General features: G+C 38.9%; 1 protein-coding gene across 2 annotated transcripts in view; it reads left to right on the top strand.

Annotated features, from left to right (window-relative positions):
- The window catches only part of PDZRN4 (PDZ domain containing ring finger 4), a 401,748-nt gene that overhangs the window by 318,924 nt on the left and 59,700 nt on the right, over nt 1-23,124 (top strand). For both annotated transcript variants that reach the window (XM_055394719.2, XM_088836970.1), the window contains 2 exons: nt 5,958-6,214; nt 10,323-10,425. In XM_055394719.2, the coding sequence (XP_055250694.2) occupies nt 5,958-6,214; nt 10,323-10,425 (360 nt within the window). The remainder of the gene's footprint in view (nt 1-5,957; nt 6,215-10,322; nt 10,426-23,124) is intronic.

Here is a 23,124-nt window from a genome sequence, read left to right as displayed (position 1 = left end):
CAGAGGTTTGGTAACCCTTATTGTCCCAAACAGCTGACCTTGGAAATGAAATCGCACCAGGGTGATCTTGTCATTCATGCCCTTGTTTGTGCTTTGAAAAAAAGAAAAGCCTGTTTGTTTTCTGACACTCAAGAAAATTGTGCATGTGGCTGGATTTGGAGGAATAATCAAAGCAGAAGAGCTCACATACAAGCTGAGGCCACTGGTCACTCTGGGGAGGTTGTTGACAAGTGGCCCAGATTTTGCAGTTTATCCAAAAGAGTAGTTTGATTTTTAGTTAAACAGAAGCTTCACCAAATGATAGCGTGATTTGGTTTACATATGAAAAGCTATATTCTTTACTTAACATTCACAAGTTGCTTATGGATTAATTAGCCCATCTGCTACAACAAATGGATTCTCACTTCCTTTGCATTGCTTACTGAAAAGTGACTATTTGTCTCCTATTCACTTTCCTGTATCAATATAATGGAAAATAATTTTTAGAAGCAAGACATTTATTTTTTCATATCTGTAAAAATGTGTATATATTTTAAACATGTCAACTAAATTGATAAAGTAAGTGCAGGAAAGAGGAAGACCTTCTCTAGAAAGGGTTTCCCATGGTTGCTGCTGCTGCTGCTGAGTCACTTCAGTCGTGTCCGACTCTGTGCGACCCGACAGACGGAAGCCCACCAGGCTCCCCCGTCCCTGGGAGTCTCCCGGTAAGAACACTGGAGTGGGTTGCCATTTCCTTCTCCAATGTGTGAAAGTGAAAAGTGAAAGTGAAGTCACTCAGTCGTGTCCGACCCTTAGCGACCCCATGGACTGCAGCCTACCAGGCTCCTCCATCCATGGGATTTTCTAGGCAAGAGTACTGGAGTGGCTTGCCAGTGCCTTCTCTATGGTTAGGATTTCTTTTATTCACTTAACATCCAGTAGAACTGTTTCAAGTTTGGCAAGATTAAGGCTCCTCTTTATACTTGCTACAATCCAAAATCTACTTTTCTTCTTGAGGATAACCACATCTCTGTTTTTCCCAGAACTTCTATCATTAGCATCTTCCTTTCCTCTTTTATGCTGTTACCAATTCTGATAATCTTCTTTATCAATATTGTGCCTGGTTTCTCATTTATCTCAAATCAGGTGACTTAATCACCATTTCAGAGTCCAGTTACTCCACTATGGGCTGTGAGCTTCTTATCAAAGAGCAATTGCATGAGTCTTTTCAGTTTTACTCTTGTTGCTAGATAGCTTTAGAAACAAATCAATTTTGTCCACAGTTATCAAAAAGCCAGATGTTATAGTAATAGAGGGAATTGCCTCATATACTTCTCATGTTTATTAGGATGCTCTAACCTCTCACTCATTTCATTAACAACCACTTTATAAAAAGGTCTCTTTCTCCACATCATGCTTAAATCAAACCATCAGCCTTCTGCATGTTCTCTTCAAACCCACACACTGTAATACATGGGTATGTCTTAATTTTCAAATTACCTTTCCTCCCATCAATTTTGCTCCCAACACTCTTCACCCAGATTTTCCTCCTGAAAATCAACTTCTAGCCCTTTTGCTTCCATTGATTAGGCACCTAGAACAGTTTGGATCAGCACTCTTTACTACCTATATTAACTGGAATGCCATTAATAGCTGATTTTTCCTTCTCCAATTTCGTTTCTCATATATTGTCCATACAAAACCAAGACTGAGGTAGAGAGAGAGGAAGTGGGAAGAAATAGTGAAGGAGGGGAAGGAAAGAATATGATGGAACAGAAATAAAAGGATAACAATATGGCACTATGAAATACCAAATATCTTGTTTGTTTAGGATCTAACCACATGGAAAATACAGTTTTGCTATTAATTTATTTGTTAATTTACTTCAAAACTTTCTATAGGATTAAAATTTCAGATATTCTTTCAAAATTATTCTTCTCCCTAGCTGTAATGATAACTGAGTAAAGCAACTGCCAGAAAATCCCAATTAAACTCTTCTTTTCTCTATTGTGAAAGGCATAACTTACGGTGACCTTTTGGTAGGCTAACAGTATGTTGATGAACTTCAAGTGAAGTGAAAAAAAGAGTGTTTCGTATCATCAGTGCTTACATTTTCTAAGGGATCACACGGGGCAGTATACTGAGCTTTTAAAGGTCATAGACTTCTTTACTTTGAGAGATATTAAATAGCTTATGAAAATAGGGGTCAGCTGCATGATAACTAGAAGAAAAGAGCATTCCCAATAGGGAAGTAAGATATTTGAGATTATATTGACTGTCCTTTTTTAAGATTATATTCAACTGTCCTTAAAGCAAAAAATTAATTTTGCATATAAATGCCATGGTTGTAAATGAATGAATGTACAGGTCTTGGAATCAATAGCTATTGATCTTGCTATATGAATGCTAACATTGTCTGTATATACTAAGTATTACGATAAGAACTAAGAATTTCACAGGCTAAAATACTCTCCAGGAAATTTTTGTTTCTGCAAATTTTTTTTATACTTTTCTGAACTTTGCAAAAATGATCTTACTTCACTTATAGGAGCATAATATAAATAATCCTTATCATTAAGGAACTTACTTTTTAAAAATTATACTTTCTTTGAAGATCACTAAAACAAGTAAGAAACAAAGGAGTCTCAAGACTAGATTGTAGGCAGGTTACTGAGCCACCTTGGGGAAGAAATAGAATAATGGCATTTCTTCACTATTTAATAACATATAATTTATGCATTAGTAGGATTTCATGTGGGCCTTCCCTGGAGAAGGAAATGGCAACCTACTCCAATGTTCTTGCCTAGAGAATCCTGTGGACAGAGGAGCCTGGTGAGCTGCTGTCTGTGGGGTCGCACAGAATTGGACACAACTGAAGCAACTTAGCATGCATGCATGCATTGGAGAAGGAAATGGCAATCCACTCCAGTATTCTTTCTGGAGAACCCTAGGGATGGAGGAGCCTGGTGGGCTGCTGTCTATGGGGTCACACAGAGTCGGACACGACTGAAGCGACTTAGCAGCAGCAGCAGAAGCGTGTGGACTTCCCAGGTGGTGCTAGTGGCAAAGAACCTACTGTCAATGTAGAAGACATAAGGGATGAGGGTTCAATCCCTGGGTTAGGAAGATCCTCTGGAGGAGGGCATGGCAACCCACACAAGTATTCTTGCATGGAGAATCCCATAGACAGAGGAACCTGGCAGGCTATGGTCCATAGAGTTGCAAAGAATTGGACACGACTGAAATGACTTTGCACACACACACGCAGGATTTCATGTATGACTGGAAGAAACCATGGCCACAAATTACTTTCCATTTACCTTCAGATAATGTTTAAAGTTCCTTCAAAAAGAACACTTTCATTCTGCTATTGTTAGGACTTACCCTAGATAAAATGCTTATAGGAAAAGATAGCATTGTTGACATTGTTCCAGTAGGTTTTAAATAGCTGATAATAGATTATGACCAAGAGTTCTTTTCAGAGAGGTAAAGGTATGAAATCTTGCGTAAATGAATATTCACTCAGTTGAAGGGACACCATGAAGCAGGAAATGTGTGGATAAAAGGGCAATTCTTCCATACCACGTAGATTATGATGAAACAGTCTGTCTACCACTGGATCACCTTCCATAATTCTGGAGTTAGTAAACACAGACCATAAGAAGAGACAGAGGATGATGCTGTTCAACACAAGAAGCCAGATTTCAGTTTGTACTTTTCTACCCTGGAACTTCTCTTACCATTTGCTGACTACAGGTCTTCAGGAGTAGTGGCCTCTCCAGAGTGCCTGTCATCTGAAAGTGCTAAAAGAATGAGTGCCAGTGAGTAGGTGTACTGTGTTCACCTTGCCCCATATGCGCAAAGTCATCAAGCCATTCCAAAGTTATACTAGGGAAAACTCAGTGGTAATGTTGTAGCTCATGGAGAAAATTAATGACTATGCACCTTGGTAGGTAAACACCCAAATCTCCAACTGAAGTTTCTTACTAGTTATTCAAGAACTGTACTGGGTCATATGGTGCTGGTGAGGAAACTTAATTGCTCAGTTTCTGAAGGCACATTAACTTTTTCAGGGTCAATTGAGTAAATTAGCTCGTCCAGGTCATTAAGCCTATATTTACATGACATGATAATTTCCACCTGGCACTGTATCACTTACCCCAAAATGTCGCACATTTGCTCTGAGCATGCAAATTCTTTCTCTACTTAGGGCGAGACAGTGTGCTCATTTGAATGTCAGCAGTCTCCCGCTGGCTGTGACTCAGTGATTCCCTTTGTGTCTTTTGAAGGCTTCCAGGGATCTCTAAAGATTTGCTGGTGCATAGCAGTTATTAGGCAATGGCACCCCACTCCAGTACTCTTGCCTGGAAAACCCCATGGATGGAGGAGCCTGGTGGGCTGCAGTCCATGGGGTCATGAAGAGTCAGACATGACTGAGCGACTTCACTTTCTCTTTTCACTCTTATGCATTGGAGAAGGAAATGGCAACCCACTCCAGTGTTCTTGCCTGGAGAATCCCAGGGATGGGGGAGCCTGGTGGGCTGTCGTCTATGGGGTCGCACAGGGTCGGACATGACTGAAGTGACTTAGCAGCTTAGCAGCAGCAGCAGTTATTAGAGCCTCACCAGCAAATGGGTGGTTTAGTTGTCCAGAAATGATATCATTTCAGAGGTTTTGAGCACAGTACTGTACTCCTAAGTATCTCTTCCTATTTGCAAAAGTCAACATTATTGGTTCATTTGGGGTGGGAGTTTTTACTTTCTTTTAGGATTCAATAGCTGTTTATGAAAACACAACTTCCACTAAGAGGCTGTGTTATTAGAACCCACGTTAGGGGAATAAATTGATGACAGTTTGAAAGCAGTCTCTGTACCACCTCTCAAGAGGGTAATCAGAAAAGCCTGTGGGTGTTTTGGGTGCCACAAAGGTGGGGAAACATCATTGGTCCTTTAAAAGTAGGCATGAGAAAGTCATTAAAAGAAAAATTTTTATCTCCCAAATGCCAATGGTCGGCCCAACTGAGAAGCAGTGATGGAAGGAAAACGCAAACATCCCCTCTTCCTCTGTTATGTCTAGGCTACATTGGAGAGTCATAAATTAGTACAGATGAATACAGGTGAGGAGGCAAAGGGACATGGCATGCTCTCTCAGAGGTGTTTTAGAGCAGTGCTCCTTTCTTGTGTATGTAAATCAGCTGGAATCTTGTTAAAATGCCAGTTCTCATTTAGCAGGTCTGGGGTATGGCCAGGGATTCTGCATTTCTAATCTCTTATGCTGCTGGTCCACAAATCATGCTGTGAATGGCAAGGACTTAGGATAACATACACATGAGCAATAACATGGTCTTGGAAAAAAATGATGACTATAAAACAAACCTGATAGAAATTATATTTCAAGTCAGTAAGACTAATTAGGGGCTTCCCTGGTGACTCAGTGGTAAAGAATCCACCTGCCAATGCAATAGACGTGGATTTGATCCCTCGGTCGGAAGATCCTGGAGAAGAAAATGGCAACCCACTCCGGTATTCTTGCTTGGGAAATCCCATGGACAGAAGAGCCTGGCAGGCTACAGTCCATGGGGTTGCAAGACTCAGACATGGCTTAGAGACCAAACAACCACAAGACTAATTAAATATTGAAAATTACACCAAAAGATTGATATATCATTTTTTAAAAAAGATATAATTACCATTTCTACCTCGCTGAAGATTTTAATCATTTTCTGAGGCTTATGTGTTGCTTAAGGTTTGAAATCTTTACTAATAATTCTGATGGTGTGCTTTGTAAAGATATAAGAAATAACTGTTTTCCTAGTTTCCATCACTTTCTCCTGTTGATGTCAACGTCTGATTAAACATTCCTTCACAAAATTCATCGCAGAGCTTGTTTAAACCTCCCCTGCCCACCTTTTATTAATCTATCATGACAGTCTCTCTGTTCTTTCCTCTGAGATAAGCAATGCCCTTTTATCTTTGCAGGTCAATGGGAAGGATCTCTCAAAGGCTACCCATGAAGAGGCAGTGGAAGCTTTTCGAAATGCCAAGGAGCCTATTGTGGTCCAGGTGCTAAGGCGAACACCTCTCAGTAAACCAGCCTATGGGACAGCCCCAGAAGTGCGACTCATGAATGCCAGCACTCAGACGGACATCACCTTTGAACATATAATGGCCCTGGCCAAACTTAGGCCACCCACCCCTCCAGTGCCCGACATCTGTCCATTTCTGCTCTCAGACAGGTATTTTTCTGTCATTTATGCTAGAGCCTTATTTGTTGTCATTTGTCACTGAAAGTAGATGTTGGAAAGAATCAGGCTCTGTAGCAAGTTGGCAGTTCCAGAGACAAGCTTCAGTTCTGTGTGGAAAATATCTGTCACTGTGTCTCCATACAAAGTTCTTAGCTGTCCTGCCCCTCCCTTTCCTGATTGTTTCAGCTCAGGAATCCCACTTGCTGAGATGGAGTGAGAGAGACCGGCTCTGATTAGCTCATCTTCATATTTTCAGTCATCACAAACCTCGCACAGCTCACAAGCACTGGTCAGGGAAATAGATTTTCTCACTGAAGTTGCCAAAAACCTTATTAAGACAGACGCAGAAGCAGCATGTTGGCACTCTGTTCTTTGTGGGTTGCCTCTCTTTCTTGTTCTCTCTTTTTTCTCTTTTTTAAAGGAGAAGCTAGGAAATTCACTTTATTAAGGTGCAATTCTCTGCAGGAAGCAATTACCCGATATATTGAGATGTAAACCAAAGGTCCTGGTGGTCTGAGAGAAAGTTTATAGAGCTACAAAATAAAGAACTATTGAACGAATATTTCTTCCTAGTTTTTACCTGAGTTAAAGGCCGTTACAGCTATTTTACTCAAATAATCCTACCTGTGCAGTTTTGGAAGTCTGTTTGGCCCCACACATTTTGTTCTGTGAGTTTTTAAGCAAATATTCAAAAATGATTGAGAGCTTGTTATATAAGAACAGAAGTCTCTGTTGCCTGCATTTTCATTGCCTGTTACAATCCGTGTTCCATTTAGTAAAATGCAGACCTGGTCATGACACCTGCCTGCCCATTAATGTGTTCTATTAAGTCCATCTCAGTGATTCACATGTGCACATTGAAGTCGCTTGGGAACTTTGAAAAGCAGAGTAAATACAGTGCCTGGATCAATCTTCAGTTCAGTTCAGTTCAGTCACTCAGTCGTGTCCGACTCTCCGCGACCCCATGAATCTTCAGGCCAAATATAGGCATTGGAATTTTTCAGAAATCTCCCTAAGCAATTTCAGTGTGCATCATCTGCACCACTCCTAGAAACCTTGCGCTTCTAGGAGGGCAGGGCCTCTGTCTGCTGACCTACGATTCTAGCCATGTATCCCTTTCTTATTAAATAGCCCCTTGTGTCAGGCACTAGAACTCGATACTGGGCAGAAAACTGGTAACAAAAACAAAGCCGCTACCTCCTGGAGCTTTTATTTTAGAGGGGAAATGAAAAACACACAAAAGAACAAATAATATTCATTTGTACAGCGTGATGCAGAGTAGCCATCCAATAAATACTTTCTTGAATGAATAATAGTTAACATTTATTAGCTAACTTAACATGTTTTAGGTAATATTCCTCATAAAATATCTCCTGAGTGAGCACATTGTATTATTACCATGCCCATGTCATAGATGAGGAAAACAATGTTAAGGAATTTGGCAAGGTCACACAAAAGGAAGGGATAGGGTCAGGCTTCTGAACCTAAGGCATTTGACCCCTTGGTAGGTGCTCTCATAGCTTCTCTATTTTCCCCTTAATTATCACACTGCATTAAAACCCCCACTTTGCTGCTCTATCCAATTAATAGGACAAGAATTGGATTTTGTGCCCAAACAATTTCCAGCAATTGGCATAGGGCCTGGCATCTTGTAGATACTCAGTAAATGCTTACTAAAGTATCAGTAAGGTGTCCTTCACAGCAGGCCTCCTTTTTTAATAATTCAAGGACCAGGAAAACACATCTGCTGCTCCAAACAGCAGGTTATGATGTTTAAGCAGCGGGAATGGACTTCTCAAAACCAGTCCAGGTTTAAGCTCTTAGAACAGCAAGCAAGATGCTGCCTGCACTGCTTTTGCTATTTGGGCCCAAATTAGAGGACAGTAAGAAGAGGCTCAAAGAGATCCAACCAGTCCATTCTAAAGGAGATCAATCCTGGGTGTTCATAGGAAGGACTGATGCTAAAGCTGAAACTCCAATGCTTTGGCCACCTCATACGACGAGTTGACTCACTGGAAAAGAGTCTGATGCTAGGAGGGATTGGGGTGGGAGGAGACGGGGATGAGAGAGAATGAGATGGCTGGATGGCATCACCGACTTGATGGACCTGAGTTTGAGTGAACTCCGGGAGTTGGTGATGGCCAGGGAGGCCTGGCATGCTGTGATTCATTGGGTCGCAAAGAGTCGGACACGACTGAGCGACTGAACTGAACTGAACTGACCTGAAGAAGAGGCTCGGAGAAGGCAATGGCAACCCACTCCAGTACTCTTGCCTGGAAACTCCCATAGATGGAGGAGCCTGGTAGGCTGCAGTCCATGGGGTCGCTAAGAATCAGACATGACTGAGCGACATCACTTTCACTTTTCACTTTCATGCATTGGAGAAGGAAATGGCAACCCACTCCAGTGTTCTTGCCTGGAGAATCCCAGGGCTGGGGGAGCCTGGTGGATTGCCATCTATGGGGTCGCACAGAGTCAGACACTACTGAAGCGACTTAGCAGCAGCAGCAAGAAGAGGCTTGTAGAGTATTTACACTGATCCTGTGAGGTACCAGGATGGATCTCTGCAGCCTTTCAGCTATTAATAGATAAGGGGACTAATTTATACTTCTAAGTTTATTTTTGTCATAATGTTCAAAATGGGCTTAGAGGCCTTTCCTGAAGCCAACTTGGTTAATTTCACATAGGCTTTTATCACTGACTTAGAAATTCTCATAGTGAACCTCATGCCCTTTGCTGCTAAACTGTGCTTAGCTTTCACATTGGGCTTCCCAGATGGTGCCAGTGGTAAAGAATACACCTGCCAATGCAGGAGATGCAAAAGATGTGGACTCTATCCCTGAGTCAGGAAGATCCCTTGGATGAGGAAGTGACACCTTATTCCAGTATTCTTGCCTAGAAAATCCCATGGGCAGAGGAGCCTGGTAGGCTACAGTCCAAAAGGTTACAAAAAGTAGGACACAACCAAGCAACTGAGCACACACACAACTTTCATACTGTGTAATGTATACATCACGGCACATAGTAATTTGAAAGCACTTCTATGAATTATTTATAACATTTCCTAAAAGTTAATGAATACATAAAAGTAATACACAGTGCCCTGGAACCCCTTCATTTCCTTTACTTTATCAGTTCTCTCTGTCCCCAGATGTTTTCTAAAAGGATTATGAAACTCTATGGTTTATAGGAGTTTCCAGTGAGTTATCACCATGAACATTCTTTAATGTTTGTGTATGTGGGTTATGAGGGAGAATGAGGAAGAAAGTCTCAAGAAACGGAGGCAACGTGAGTACAATTTCCGTTCCGTTCCGTCGCTCAGTCGTGTCCGACTCTTTGCGACCCCGTGGACTGTAGCCTACCAGGCTTCTCCGTCCATGGGATTCTCCAGGCGAGAATACTGGAGTGGGTTACCGTTTCCTTCTCCAGGGGATCTTCCCGACCCAGGGATCGAACCCGGGTCTCCCGTATTGGAGACAGACGCTTTAACCTCTGAGCCAATTTACAGACTGAAAAATACAATTCCCACTTTATTCCCACATCTGTGGATTCTGCATCCAAGAATTCAACCAACTTCAGATTTGATTTTTTGATCCACGGTTAATTGAATAAAAACACAGAACGCATACATTCAGAAGACTGACTGTATGAGCTTTTAAAAGCAAATTTCAGAAACAGTTGAGGCTGTAATTATGAAATTGGTAGTACTTTGTTACAAAGTACCCACCTTTGGGTAGACTGCAGTCTCAAAAGTCACACACCCCTGTATGTATCAAGTCCATTGGATGGAATGGAAGGCAGCCAGAGTATTAATGTGGCACCATTGCCAGGATAGAGCACACATCTGCCCCTTCACAAAATGAAGCTCTGACAATGAGCCATTATCTTGGTATTCTCTCAGAAAATCAAATTGATAGATTTCATATAGGGGGAGAAAGAAAAGCAATTGTTCTTTCTGAGCTGTAGTTCATTTAAAGGCTAGATCACTATAGGTCTTATTGGCGAGCAGAGAAAACTAAAGTGAAATTCTAATGTCATTTTTTAATCTTGAGAACAGCCCTTTTGATCCATTTCTATCATATTGCTACATTCCCCACAGCTGCCATTCTCTCCATCCGATGGAGCATGAATTTTATGAGGACAATGAGTATCTTTCCAGCTTGCCTGCTGATGCAGACAGAACAGAGGACTTTGAATATGAGGTAAGATCATTTTCACACCCCTTCACACTTCTCCATGAAGTTATGGTTGAGGGATTTTGCATAACAAAGAAAAAATTAATTTATTTCTATGAAAAATATTTTATCCATTATATATCTAAACCAAGAGTTTTAAATATTTATTTTAGCTATTTGGTATCTAGCATTTTAAGTATATTGGAAAACATTTTGATAATATAAACCTGAAAATAATTTGCTCACATTTTTGTTGCTTTGTATAAATAGTATTATGGAAACTACATTTTTTCCTTCTTTTTGTAATATAAGAGAATTTCAAGTAGAGTTTGGAAGGAAATTATATAAACCATGACTGTGTTTACTATTTTTATTCAATCTATAGTATTTTTATTTTAATTGATAAACTAAATTTTATATTATTTATATTTCCCTTCACAAACTCAATATTCTTTTTATTTATGACTCAGGTACTTTAAAGAATATTTTCCCTGACTTTCTAGAAAGAGAGATGAGCTCATGTCCTTTGTTGTTAAACCATGTTTAACCTTCACATAGTACATGTTAGAGTGTGTGTACTGTGATATGAAATAATTTTGAAAGCCCATCTATTAATTACTTAAAAGTTTTCACAGAAGTTAAAGGATTCATCCTAATATTTCCTCTGTTTCTGCCATCTATAAATCTTTGAAAGGTTTCAGACTCCTCTGACATTTGGAAATGAAGTAGATTGAGGACATAAAGAAGCTTTGGTAAACAGGCAAAGAAGTCATGATTATCTGCCCTTTTAATGCTTTAGATGATGTCATACAAGTTCAGCAAAATGTCCTCTTCCATTTTACAACCAGGAAATCCTGAAATCTCTTCCCTTAGGAGGATCTGAAATTAAATAAGGCCAATTCAGTGAAGCTCACCTAAAGCAAATAGACATTTATTTGAAATCTCCCTCCAAAAGTCATTGCTGGGGATTACAGAAATCATTATTTCTTTTCAGCCAGAATTCGGAACAGTGTGCAATGATACCCAATATCTGAGTAAATGGTTTTGTCGTTTTTGTTCATATTAATTACTTATCCCCTCTTCTCCATTAATTTGATTGAAAAGTTTTATAAATCCTCTTAAGTACTGGTATACACTGAAATATCCGTTAAGTTTTGCCTATTCATGCAAAATAAATTACAAAGTTGAGTCACTTATCCAAATAATTCAAGATTAAACGATGTCTTTCAGTTAATTAATTGCTTTGGGTTTGGGGAATGGAATTATCTAGATCACTTCAACTTTTTATTTAGTTTGTGCCTTAAAGCTTTATTAAAATACATCTGTGTGCTAGGGGAAGGCATGAGAGAGAGACTTGCTTAGGCTAAGCAGAGTCACAGTAAAAATTATTTTCATTAATTAGCATGTCATTGACTATTACAATACAGGCAAATTCTCTAGTGCTTACTCTAGCTGAACCACATCCTCTTTTCCAACCAATGTCAACCCCTAATAGAGGCCGACATTAGTGTGATGACAGTGGTAAATGCTCAGACAGGTCTTCTGTAGCCTGTAATCTGAACTAATCACAGCATCCTTGGCTGTGATTACTCCACAGTCATTACTTGGCTGTCAGCTGTGATTCTCTTGCCGAAGGCACCTTTCTGAGTTATTGAAATAAAGAATGTTCCTGTGAAATTTAAATAAGGAATAAGTTACTGTGACAGGCTTCAGTCATGAGGAAGAGTACATTTGAGAATATCTGCATGGCTAATGGGGGAGTGGAGGCACTGGGGAAGACCCAAGGAGAATGGACCAACTTTAGAAGAGAGTGACTCTACTCAGTACACCTGTCTGTTACACTAGCGTGGCACTGTCACACACCATCCCTCTTGATTGCATCAGATGGGACTATGAGACCTAGTGAGCCCACTGCTTTCACCAGAGCTGATTGTGCTCACCACATGAAGTGGGGGGAGATTTAGAAATGCTGCCTTTACACACTATTACACTTAGAAGCAGACCGGTCAAGTGTTTCTGTGACTAGCTCAGATGATCCCAGTTTCTCCAGGAACTCTGTTATAACTCAGAAGCTGGGGGGATGCAGTGAATGCCATGGTCCTTCAAGAAGGACCAGTTTTATGCCACTCAGAGTGTATTATGGGAACCTGAGGTCTAATGGCCAAACAAAGGACTTCATCTCAGAAAGAGAGATTCATTCTTCTTCAGCTTAAAAATGAAAACACATTGATAGGCAGTTGGGAAAGTAGAGATATGACTCCTTTTCTTCTACTTTTGTTCAGTTGTACCATAAATATTTAATGAGCAGTTAAAAAAGATGTCAGGTTTTTATTTAGGATTGATAAAGCCTTTACTCCGGTGGAGCTTAACCTTTACGGGACAGAGATGGGCAGAAAACAAGTGAAGTTGCATTGTATCAGATGGTGCTTAAGTCCTAGTGGAGAACAAGCAGCGTGGGTAACAGAGGGAGGAAATGCATGGTGTTGGGATGAAGTGTTGCTCTCTTATACAGGTGCTCAGGGAGGGCTGCTCTCTTAAGAGGCCTGCAGAGAACTAGCAGTGTGGATTCTGAGAGAGCAGCCTTCCAGATACAGCAGAGGGCGAGCAAGGATACAAAGGGCCGAAAGCAGGACCACTCCGGGATGTGCCCAGGTACAGCAGAGGCCAGTGTGCTCTGGGGACCAGGCAAGGAGGACAGACAGGCAGCAGTAGGAGGCAAACTCGGAATGAGTAGGGGCATATCTTGAGGGACCTTTGGCTTTTACGATGAAATGCAAAGTAGCTGAAGGAGAGCCTGGCTGGGTTCTGCAGTCCTCACAGGATCCCTCTGCTGCTGGAATGAACTTGAAGGTGGGCAAGTAGTCTCCAGCCTAGCAGTGGGAGGAAAAAGGGGGGATGGGACTTGGCTGATGACAGAGGCAGTGGTAAGATATGGTCTGGAAGGGCAGCATTCACCCTGCCCTGAGGCTCTGCCTGTGTGTCCATGCTTCCATATCTCCTCTTGTAGCTTTAATAGTCTGTGCTCTGGGGGGCTTTCTTCTGACTTTCTAAAAGCAAAATATCATAGGCCAGAGTGAAACACAGCTTCTGGCATCCACTGAAACTAGCATTATAAATCTACTCTTAAAAGACAAAGTGTACAGAACTGCATTTCTGAACTTGCTGAAAGCAAACTATGCAACTATTAATATTTAGGCACCTTTATAAAAGGCCTACTTACTATCGACTCAGCGAACCAAAGCTCATCTATCTTGTGAATACATATTTAGGGACTTTTAGTGTGTGAATTTTTGACCCAGTAGACCAAAACAGACCTGAATATCTTGTAAATACATATGTAGGGACTCTTTAACACGCAGATTACTGCATAGAAAGTTGGTAACTGCTCCCCTCAGAGCTATGATAGACAGCAAGCACTTCTATGGAGATACTCTATTCAGTGTGTCAATGCTATGGTGACTCTGGTGTGGTAGGGACCTCTATGAAATTTTAATGACACCCACATCTCACCATGACCTATCACCACTTTGCCCAGGAAAATTATTTGACTGGGTTTTAAATTTCCCCTCAGTGCTTCAGAAAAGTCTCAGCAGACCAGTCTGTATTAAAAGACTCACAGCTTGAAATTTGATCTTTTTTCAAAAACAATAGCACTGTTTTCTAATTAAAAATGATAAAGGATTTTAATTTTAACTTTGAGGGAAAAAATAAAAATATAAACATTTACACAATGCAGCCCTCGTAAGAGTCAGGGTGCTGACTTCCACTGAAATAACACTGAGGATTAAGCACTCTTTTTCTGTATTTTCAACTTTGTTCATTTTTTTCTTTCATAGAGCCAGCTAAAGGTTGAAATAAATCATAAATAGCCTTTAGCAAGTCACAGGCAGATCTCACATCTAGCCTCTACCAGAAATAATTTAAAGGGAAAGGCTTTGAGAAATATAGAGCTCTTTTGTCCAACTCCTAATAAAGATATGTTTGCTATTGCAGGAGGGCAGAGAAGATGTTGAATTTTCTGCAGCATTTGCAATCAACTCTCAAAATTCAATGTTGAGAGAGGAAAGTCAGAAAATTAATAAGTGCAACATTTTGATAGTATAAAATATCATGTTAGACACAGCAAGCAAATAATTTTAGCACCATTTCTAAGCCTGGTGATTTTCACCACTTAGAAATGCTACTTGAAATTGTTATTCTTCGCCCTAAAATCAAGCTGAAGAAACATATCCAACAGCCTAAGTACTCATAGAGTTGCCCTTGTGTGTACATTATCATCGCTATGAAAGGGCATTTAGGAATTTGCTTGGACAGGTGGTAAAGAGAGAAAGACAGGTACATGTCAGAGTTCTATACAATGTTAACTGAAAATCCAACTTGGGCTATAAACAAGAAAGAACATTAAGCATATTAATTAGCTACCTCTTAGCAATTCTCATGCAAAGCGTAAGTAAACCCTTGTGCTATGCTGAGAAGTGTCATTTTGCAAAATTTATTTCCCAGGTCTGGATGCCTATGAATATGTGCAGAATATTTGTGAGAATTTAAGTATATAATCTCTCTCTTACATAAAGAAAAGAGAATTTTGAATCAAGGACATGTTTATTCAAAAAAATTTCTAATAAGATAATAAGCATTAGTGAGATTTTAATCAAATCTTTTTGGGCAGATTCATGATTTGTGAGCCAGCTTTCAGAAAAATGTCCCTAGTGTACATGTGTAAGAGCTATGTGTCTCCTTTCTATGCTGTGAGGGCAGAAGCCTTATCTGCCTGTTCATCATTGCATCGTATCACCTGTCTCAAATTCGGTACTCAATATTTGACGAAGGACTATATGAGGGTTCTTATTGCTATCTCCATGAACCAACCTTTGAGCGGTGCAGTCTCTTTCCACCTTTTGTACTAGGGAATTGGAAAGGAGCTTGAGACCACCATGCAGTTATAACGGATATCCTCTCCCTTTTTAATAGGTATTTGTTCTTGTTTCTTTATAACTTTGTACTGTTTTACTGACCTCTCCCTATTTACCTCACTCCCTAGCCCCTGGCAACCATTTTTTCTACTTTCCGTTTCTGTGTTTTATTTTGTTTTGTTTCGATTCCACATGAGTGATACCATGCATATTTATTTTTCTCTATCTAGTTAATTTAACTAATTCTATGTCACAAATGAAAGAATTTCCATCTTTCTCATGGCTGAATGATAGTTCATTGTATGCACATACATATATATGTATACTGCAGCTTCTTTATCTGTTCATCTATTGATAAATAGTTTTCATATCTTGGCTATTATAAATAAAAGTATTTGTTCTTTATCAGGGGTTCTAATCCTAGTGCCATTTTTGTTTCACTTAAACCTTTCTAAGGAAAGGGCTAAAACAGGGAGAAACAAAAAGAACAATGAAATAGTTATTTGACTCCATGAAAATGCATTTCTTCTAGTCATCATCTTATAAACTAATAGAATCTCATATTTGACAGGTTCTCTAATCCACTCCTATATACAGTTTGTAAGTTTTTCATCAAGGGATAGTTCAGCAAGCTTGTAAAACTCCACAGTGGACAGAAAACTGAGAGCCTCCCCAAGTAAACAACTCTGACTCTTACAGTCTCTGAGAAATGTATTATGAAGTTTGAAACAGTGATAGCAAGAGTGTGTTTGTGTATAAAACATAACTCATAAAGAGACTGTACATTATCTGTAAGTTGTGGTAGACATCAGGGAACAGAGAAAATAGTGTGCAGTGTGAAAGTATAGAATCTTCAGAATTTTTAAATTCACTGGGTGCTTTATAGTTCACCAATCTATTCCCTTCCACTTGGTCCTTTTTAGAATTATTAATAAAATATCTAAAATAACTTCATACCACTTAGCTCTTGAGCAATAAAATCATCCATTTAAAAATCATGTTAATAAGTTCATTCTTTGGGGAATTGTACTGAATTGAAAACTAATCTAGATGAAGTATGAATATATTTTTATTAATCTGAACATTTAAGATAAAATGCTGTTCTCTCAGGCATTGGTTCAGCAAAGTATCGAGTAATGACACCACCATTTTCACTTCAGTCCACCATATCAGTTATATCACATTAAAATCCTAGTCGTGGCTGCCAAACCAGCCAGTTGTCATATATTGGGGATTATTCGCGGAGAGTCGGACACGACTGAGCGACTGAACTGAACTGAACTGAACTGATATGTCCTATATCATGACTGCTGTCTCCTTTGTCTAAGACATTCCTCTATCTCCAGGCTACTTCTTGATCTCCTGGGGCCAGTCTATAGTCTGTAATCCTATTCCCCACTGCCAGACTAGCCCTTCTCAAATGCACTTCTTACTGGATCACTCCCCTGTTTGTCATCTTGTAGGACCCTGTTCCTTGAATTAACTCTAACATACCCTATGCGGCATTGAAGATCCTTTGTACTCTGTCACTGCTCTCTATTTTTCCAGACTCTAGTAGTATGCTTTTCTTTATCTGTGTCTTTACTATGGGTCTTTTCACTTCTGAAACACCTTTCTATCACTTTCCCATCAGTGAACTCCCCTATGATATTCCATAAATATTTTTGTCATGATTCCCTGGGCTTTAGTGATTTTTGTACTTATATTTTTCTTCTAAATGGTTTTTGTTTTTAACAGAAGTGACCATTCCTAATTATCTTTATATCACCTGGAAGGTCTAGCACATGCCCTGGTTCATGGAGGCCACCCAGCTGCATTTGATGAGTGAACAAAGTATTGATCATTGCTGCTGGTGTTATTCTATGAGCCCTGAATACACATTCAAAGGGTTAAATGAAGGAAAGATCAAACCAGTCCTAAAGTTTTAAAGGAAATCGACCCTGAATATTCAATAGAAGGACTGATACTACAGCTGAAGTTCCAATAATTTTGCCACCTGATGCAAAGGGCCGACTCAATGGAAAAGACCCTGATGCTGGGAAAGATTGAGGGCAGGAGGAGAAGGGAGCAACAGAGGATGAGGTGGTTGGATAGTATGACTCCGTGGACATGATTTGAGCCAATTCATGCAGCCCATGGAGTTGGGCACGACTTAACAACTAAACGGGCTTCCCTTGTGGCTCAGCTGGTAAAGAATCCACCTGCAATGTGGGAGACTTGGGCTCGATCTCTGGGTTGGCAAGATTGCCTGGAGAAGGGAGAGGCTACCCACTGCAGTATTCTAACCTGGAGAATTCCATGGACTGTATAGTCCATGGGGTCGCAAACAGTCAGACATGACTGAGCAACTTTCACTTAGTGACCAAACATCAACAAAAAAATGAAGGCAAAGTAGAAGAGAATTTTGTAATAAAGTGTGAAAGCCTTTTTTTTTTCTCATAATAATTCAACTAACAATCCAGTTGTTAGAATAAACAGCTAACATACCCTTGTGCCAGGTTGTAAAAGAAGGAAATTTGGATTTTTCTGATGCCCTTCTAACAAAAAAATGTGCATGTTTTACCCCAAACTTATAAGTTGGAGGACCCTAGCAAATAGACCTGCTAATTTACATAGGTAAAGAATGGACTAGGGCTCAGCTTTTATTAGGATAATCAGATGTCCTGGTTTGCCCTAAACTGTCTGCATGTATGACTACTGTTCAAATTTAATTATGAATGGCATCCTCTCCCACTTTCACAAATGTCCTGTTGCACAATACATTGTATGGTTTTCCTAGTTTTTATACTTGTTGAACCTTAATGGAGGCTGAGACTTTGTAATCCCATTCTATATTGTCCTAATATCCCAAGCAGAGGTGACTCAGAATTTCCCAATTTGAATACCGATGCTTATTAAATTGAATGATTTTCCTAAGTTATGAGTCTCTATCTAAAAAAAAAAAGTCTTCCTTAATGAATGACTAGAAAGAAAATGACACAAAGTTGGAAATAGTCATCAAAGTTACTGTAATTCTTTTAGATTTCTTACTGAAAGAAATGAAATTAGTTGGGCTGTTAATTTGGTCATGTAATTTCATAAAACAAATATGAGGAAAATTTGTCTTTTGCCTCACTGATTATGAAAACACTAAACCTAATTTCCTAAGAAAACAATGAAAAGCAAATTTAACCTTCCAAATTGGTTATTAAACAGTATAACCAAGGGCACGTTTCTTTGAATAGGAATCTAGATATAAAATGAAGATTCCTTATACGGCATGTATGAATTTTATCCAAATGCTGATATTCAGTTTTTGTTTGAAGATGCTCAGTGATACACATTCAGATGATTTTCTTGCATTAGTGAAAGGTGTTTGTGAAAGGTTGTGTTTAAGGTGAATATTTGCATATCAATATTTTCAGATGACTTCTGCTTTCAAAGAAGTTTACGTAGGGACAAAGAAAGGATTTTAATGTTCCTTTTAGAAGCAATGTAATCAAGTGGAAGGAATTCAAACTAGGAGTCTGGTCCCAGTTCTCGCTCTGTCTCTTGAAGGGACTTATTACCTTTTCAATAACAGCATCCTCACATGTGAGATCTGTGGGGCCACCAGTGTTGGTTATGGAATGAATTGTCAACATCTACTTCTTCCTTGAAATACATTTAAGCAAAGTGAGACAAATGCATAGTCAAATCCTTAAAAATTTTATAAATATTTTAATATTTCAAACATATCAACCCACACTTTATGAGTTTTTATAAAAAGAACACATACACATAAAGCTACACATTTTCTATGAGTAGTTGTTCTGGTCTGTATAGATTGTACGATAGTCTGGTCTATAGTACCACTTGGAGCAAGCAGTACACCTCTCCACTTTGTCTCTGGCTTTAGGGTTTAGAACATTAACTCATGTACATTTGCCAATTCAAAGTGGCAGATGCAGCACTAGAAACAAATGGCTTTTTAAAAATACAGTTCAGGGTCGATGCATGTTACAGGATGCTCAGAGGTGGTGTGCGGGGATGACCCAGAGGGAGGATAAAGGGAGGAGGGTGGTGGGAGGGGGGGTTCAGGAAGGGGAACTCATGTACACCCGGGGTGGATTCATGTCAATGTATGGCAAAACCAACCAATATAATATTGTAAAATAATTAGCCTCCAATAAAAAAAAATTCACAAAAAACATTTTAAAAAATAAAAATACAATGTTATCCTTTAGAAAATTTTTATTTTAGAAAATAATTCTAGTTTGGATTTTCTTCCACCAGTTTATCATCTCTGAAAAATATGTTGGAATCGTTAAGAAAATGTATTTTGTATTGGCATGATTGTTCTGCCTTTCCTTCCTGAGATGTAAGCTATCAGTGATGCTCTGGTTCAGTTACATGGCGCATCCATCAGTATTCACTATGTATTAAGCAATCTAGCTTATTCAATAGTATGGGTAACGGGGAGCCTGTTGCATGTATAATACAGATGAACCAAGAATTATGGTAAATCTGATCTATGTATTTGTAGTCCAAAATAAACATTTAAATATCATTATTGAAATATATTTGTTATATATTTAAATCAAATATATATAAATATAAATAAAATATAATTGATATATAGCATTGTATAAATTAAAGAACATGATGATTGATTCGTGCATATATTGCAAAATGATTGCACAATAAGATTAGTTAATGCACCCATTCCCTCACATGATTACCATTTTTGTATGTGTGGTAAGAGCATTTAAGATCTACTCCCTTAGCAACTTTTGTGTTACAATACAATACTGTTAACTATAGTCAGCATGTTCTAAGTTAGATCTCTAGAAGTTATTCATTTTATAGCTGGAAGTTTGTACCCTTTGACCAATATCTTCTCTTATCACACAACTTCCAGCCCCTGGAAACCACCATTCTACTCTCTGGTTTTGAGTTTGGCTTTTTTAAACCCTAAGTATAAATGAGAACACAGTTTAAGTCTTATCTGTCTGACTTATTTCACTTAGCATGATATCCTCAAGGTCCATCAATGTAGTTGCTAATGGCAGGGTTTCCTTCTAATTGCTGAATAATATTTCATGTGTATCATATGTATGTATGATTGTATATCACATTTTATTCATTCATTTATGGACTTATGGACACTTAGATAGTTTCCGGGAGAAGGCAATGGCAAGCCACTCCAGTACTCTTGCCTGGAAAATCCCATGGATGGAGGAGCCTGGTAGGCTGCAGTCCGTGGGGTCGCTAAGGGTTGGACACGACTGAGCGACTTCAATTTCACTTTTCACTTTTACACAGTGGAGAAGGAAATGGCAACCCACTCCAGTGTTCTTGCCTGGAGAATCCCAGGGACGGGGGAGCCTGATGGGCTTCCGTCTATGGGGTCACACAGAGTCGGACACGACTGAAGTGACTTAGCAGCAGCAGATAGTTTCCATGTCTTAGCTATTGTGAATAAAGAAAGGTGCAATGAACATGGGGTGCTGATGCTGCTTTGATATCTTATTTTTGTTTCTTTTGGGTATAGTCCCAGAAACAGGATTGCTGGATCATTGGTTGTTCTTTTCTAAATTTTTATGAGGAAACTCCATATTGTTTTTCATAGTGGCTAACCAATTTACATTCCTGTTGACAGTGCACCAGGGTTCCCTTTTCTCCACATCCTCACTAACACATTTATTATCGGTCTTTTTGATGACAGTCATTCTAACAGGTATGAAGTGATATTTCATTGTGGTTTTGATTTTTATTTACCTGATGACTAGTGAAGGTGAGCATCTTTTCATATAGCTGTTGGCCATTTGTATCTCTTCTTCAGGAAAATGTCTATTCAAGTCCTCTACCCTTATTATTTTTTTGGCCACACCAAACGGCATGTGGTATCTTCCCCCACCAGGAATCAAACCCAAGTTCCTTGCACTGGAAGCACAGAGTCTTAACCACTGGACATTCAGGGAAGACCTACCCCCATTTTTAATAAGGGTTTTGCTGTTGTTTTATTGTTGTTGTCTTTGCTGTTGAATTGTATAAGTTTTTTATGTATTTTGGATACTAATCCTTTATATGATGTGTGATTTGCAGATATCTTCTCCCTTTTTGTACATTGGCTCTTTATTCTGTTGATTGTTTCTTTTACTGTGCTGAAGCTTTTTAGTTTGGTGTAGTCTCACTTATTATTTCTGTAGCTTGTACTTTTGGTGTCATATCTAAAATACAGTTGCCAAGACCAATGTCAGGGAGATTTGTCTTCATTTTCTTCTAGGTATTTTATGGTTTCAGGTCTTATATTCAAGTCTTTAATCCATTTCAAGTTTATTTTTGTAAGTGGTAGAAGATAGGGTTCCAATTTCATTCTTTTGCATGTGACTACCCAGTTTTCCCAGTACCACTTATTGAAGAAGCTATCTTTTTCCTATTGATTATTCTTGGCTTCTGTGTCAAATAATAGTTGACCATATATGCTTAGATTTATTTATAGGCTCTTCACTCTGTTCCACTGGTCGATGTGTCTGTTTTTATGGCAGCACCGTACTAATCTGATCACTATAACTTTGTAATATCATTTGAAATCAGGAAAATGTGATGCCTCCAGCTTTGTTCTTTTTTCTCAAGATTGATTTGGCTATTTGGAATCTTTTCTAGATCCATATAGATTTTAAAACTTTTTCTACTTCTGTGAAAAATATCATTGGAATTTTGACAAGGATTGCATTCAATTTTATATATGGTTTTGGATAATATGGATGCAACAATATTAAATCTTGTGATCTGGAATCAAAGGATATTTTTCCACTTATTTGTGTCTTTTTCAGTTTTTTTCATGAAAATCTTGTAGTTTTCAGTGTGAAGATTTTTCATCTTCTTGGTCAAATTTACTCCTAAGAATTTTGTTGGTTTTGATGTTATTGTGAATAGGATTGCTTTATTTCTTTTTCAGTTATTTCGTTGTTAACGTGTAGAAATGGAACTGATTACTCTGTGTTGATTTTGTATCTGGCAATTTTACTGAATTCACTGGTTAATTCTAATGGTTGTAGTTGGGATCTTTAGGATTTTCTATACATAAGACTATGCCTTCTACAAACAGAGACAACTTAGCTTTTATATTCCTGAGTGAGATGCTTTTTATTTCTTCTTTTTGCCTACTCTTGCTAGGATCACCAGGGCTATATTAAGTAGGAATGACGAGAGAATGAACTTTTATCTTGCTCCTGATTTTAGAAGAATAACTTTCAACCCTTCACCACTGAATATTTTAGCTATAAGCTGGTCATATTTGGCCTGTATTATGTTGAGGTACAGGCTTCCCAGGTGTTGCTAGTGGTAAAGAATCCACCTGCCAATGCAGGAGACATGAGAGACGTGGGTTCGATCCCTGGGTCGGGAAGACACCCGTGGAGGAGAGCATGGCATCCCTCACAAAAGTATTTTTGCCAGGAAAATCCCAAGGACAGAGGAGCCTGGTGGGCTACAGTCCATAGGATTGCAAAGAGTTGGAAATGACTGAAGTGATTTAGCACACACGCATGCATGTATTGAGGTACATTCCTTTTAAACTCAATTGGTTAAGAGTTTTTAATCATGAAAGGAAGTTAAATTTTGTTTAATGCTTTTTCTGCATATATTGAGATGATCATATGGTTTTTATCTTTCATTCTATTAATATGGTATATCATAGATGTGAATATGTTGAACAATTCTTGTATCCCAAATATAAATCCCACTTGATCATGGTATATGTTTCTTTTAATGTGCTATTGAATTTGGTTTACTAGTATTTAGTTGGAAATTTTTGTGCCTACCTTCGTCAGATATATTTGCTTATAGT

Source organism: Moschus berezovskii, chromosome 6, assembly GCF_049115385.1.
Source record: "Moschus berezovskii isolate FMDL1 chromosome 6, NW_MosBer_1.0, whole genome shotgun sequence".
Classification (NCBI taxonomy): domain Eukaryota; kingdom Metazoa; phylum Chordata; class Mammalia; order Artiodactyla; family Moschidae; genus Moschus; species Moschus berezovskii.
The sequence above is the reverse complement of the archived record's forward strand: the minus strand, read 5'-3'. Positions and strand labels throughout refer to the sequence as shown.